General features: G+C 38.2%; 1 protein-coding gene across 1 annotated transcript; it reads left to right on the top strand.

Moving 5' to 3' along the window:
- Nucleotides 1-506: 506 nt before the first annotated feature.
- Nucleotides 507-1,748, top strand: LOC139443545 (uncharacterized PPE family protein PPE62-like). Its single transcript, XM_071224524.1, has one exon. It carries the CDS (start codon nucleotides 507-509, stop codon nucleotides 1,746-1,748), a length of 1,242 nt encoding a protein of 413 aa, XP_071080625.1.
- Nucleotides 1,749-2,718: the final 970 nt, after the last annotated feature.

Genomic DNA, 2,718 nt, shown 5'->3' with positions numbered 1-2,718 from the left:
TAACCCAAGTCATACACAATTTAGAATGTCTGTATTTAAAATGTTTACAGTCGCTTAGAATAAGTGTTATAAAGATACTTGCTTGGGTGTATGGGTGTGGTTTGTTGGCAATACATTTTGTGCAGAATCACGGTAGAAATCGTGTAGAAACGAAGTTGCTGTCATATATTTGAGTGCATTACAACAAAAAACATCTGTTTCAGTATATACAGCGCTTTATTCCCAGTGTGAAAACAAAACAAAGTATATTATTCATATTATACAATCTCTTAAAATGTGTTATGTGGACACTGTGTTCAGTAAGGCGTAGGCAGGTGGGTGGCCACACTGGAAGGTTACCAGTTGTTTACAGATACAATACATGAAACACCATCATACAATGACTTTGCACATTCTAAGAACCGGCCTTTGATGCCAAGCTTGGATAGGTTTATCCATAAACAATTACGGTTACCGCGATCAACAGTATTCCAGAGATATCAACGCTTTTTTTAGGGAATAGTAAAATGAAGAGAGGTCACAGTGGGACCAGTAAAATGAAGAGAGGTCACAGTGGGAATAGAAAAATGAAGAGAGCTCACATCGGGAATAGTAAAATGAAGGGAGGTCACATCGGGAATAGTAAAATGAAGAGAGATCACAGTGGAACCAGTAAAATGAAGAGAGGTCACAGTGGGAATAGTAAACTGAAGAGAGGTCACAGTGGGACCAGTAAAATGAAGAGAGGTCACATCGGGAATAGTAAACTGAAGAGAGGTCACAGTGGGAATAGTAAAATGAAGAGAGGTCACAGTGGGATTAGTAAACTGAAGAGAAGTCACAGTTGGAATAGTAAAATGAAGAGAGGTCACAGTGGGAATAGTGAAATGAAGAGAGGTCACAGTGGGAATAGTAAAATGAAGAGAGATCACAGTGGAACCAGTAAAATGAAGAGAGGTCACAGTGGGACCAGTAAAATGAAGAGAGGTCACAGTGGGAATAGTAAACTGAAGAGAGGTCACATCGGGAATAGTAAACTGAAGAGAGGTCACAGTGGGAATAGTAAAATGAAGAGAGGTCACAGTGGGATTAGTAAACTGAAGAGAAGTCACAGTTGGAATAGTAAAATGAAGAGAGGTCACAGTGGGAATAGTGAAATGAAGAGAGGTCACAGTGGGAATAGTAAAATGAAGAGAGATCACAGTGGAACCAGTAAAATGAAGAGAGGTCACAGTGGGACCAGTAAAATGAAGAGAGGTCACAGTGGGAATAGTAAACTGAAGAGAGGTCACAGTGGGAATAGTAAAATGAAGAGAGGTCACAGTGGGAATAGTAAAATGAAGAGAGGTCACAGTGGGACCAGTAAAATGAAGAGAGGTCACAGTGGGATTAGTAAACTGAAGAGAGGTCACAGTGGGAATAGTAAAATGAAGAGAGGTCACAGTGGGAATAGTAAACTGAAGAGAGGTCACAGTGGGAATAGTAAAATGAAGAGAGGTCACAGTGGGAATAGTAAACTGAAGAGAGGTCACAGTTGGAATAGTAAACTGAAGAGAGGTCACAGTGGGAATAGTAAAATGAAGGGAGGTCACAGTGGGAATAGTAAAATGAAGAGAGGTCACAGTGGGAATAGTAAAATGAAGGGAGGTCACAGTGGGAATAGTAAAATGAAGAGAGGTCACAGTGGGAATAGTAAAATGAAGAGAGGTCACAGTGGGACCAGTAAAATGAAGAGAGATCACAGTGGGAATAGTAAACAGATAGGTTGAAATCTTTTTAAGCGTTAAATTTAAATATTCTGTGTCAAATTAAAACTTCACATTTTTAAAAGTAATCCCATATATGATATACAACGGACAAATGTATCAGAGAAGGTAATTTTTAATCATTAATGTCCAAAGAAGGATTTTAATTAACGGTTGGAACCATAATTTGTTCCAAGCACCTACGGTACTCGGTTATAACATCAACAGTTTAAATCATATCTAAATAACTATATCTACAATTACAGGTTACAAAATGCACAGATGCGGTTACTGCAATATTCAAAGGATGTGTGGCAATAAATTTCGTGCAGAAAAACACGACAGAAATCAACAAAGGGAATGTATTTACGTTTTGGAGACAACAGAGAGCTTGAAATTTTGGCGCTTTTCTATATACGACTGTGACGTCATATATTTTGCGTCAAAATGAGCGATATGACGTCATAATGGTGACGTGAGATATAGAGCAAAAGCCTTGCAAAGCTTGCTTTTTTCTAAGGGATGGCCACCTCATGTTAGCTTACCAAGTTGCCGTGCTTATATGCCTGTCATATGTTCGAGTGAAGTATAACGGAGTAAACAAACTGCTTGAGTATATACAGAACCATATTTTGTTCGGTGATTCCGTAATTCAGATCGATAACCCACTCAAACATTGAACTCAACCCATGCCGCTTCACTCAGTATATTTTCTAACACCAAAGAGTTCGCGTTTTATTTACTCATGGTAGAATGGAGATAAACATACTGTGTTTTCAATGTAGAGCTAGGTTACCTGTAGATTTAACCGCGCTTAATTCAATTCAATTCAGTTCAATTCTTATATTGTATGAAAGGCAAAAGGCCCATATACAACGGAGTTACATAACATATTTTATGAAATACAAGGTACAAGGTAACAATTCACTTCGTAACAAAAAAGCAGTATGTATGTACAAAGCCAGTTGATGTTGTGTTATAAGATCCTTGCAAG

This window comes from Haliotis cracherodii, unplaced genomic scaffold (assembly GCF_022045235.1).
Source record: "Haliotis cracherodii isolate W230 unplaced genomic scaffold, xgHalCrac1.p SCAF_5, whole genome shotgun sequence".
Classification (NCBI taxonomy): Eukaryota; Metazoa; Mollusca; class Gastropoda; order Lepetellida; family Haliotidae; genus Haliotis; species Haliotis cracherodii.
The sequence above is the reverse complement of the archived record's forward strand: the minus strand, read 5'-3'. Positions and strand labels throughout refer to the sequence as shown.

What these genes read in the sequence shown, in the direction of transcription:
- LOC139443545 (XM_071224524.1), top strand. Translation starts at nt 507, where the DNA reads ATGAAGAGAGGTCACAGTGGGACCAGTAAAATGAAGAGAGGTCACAGT.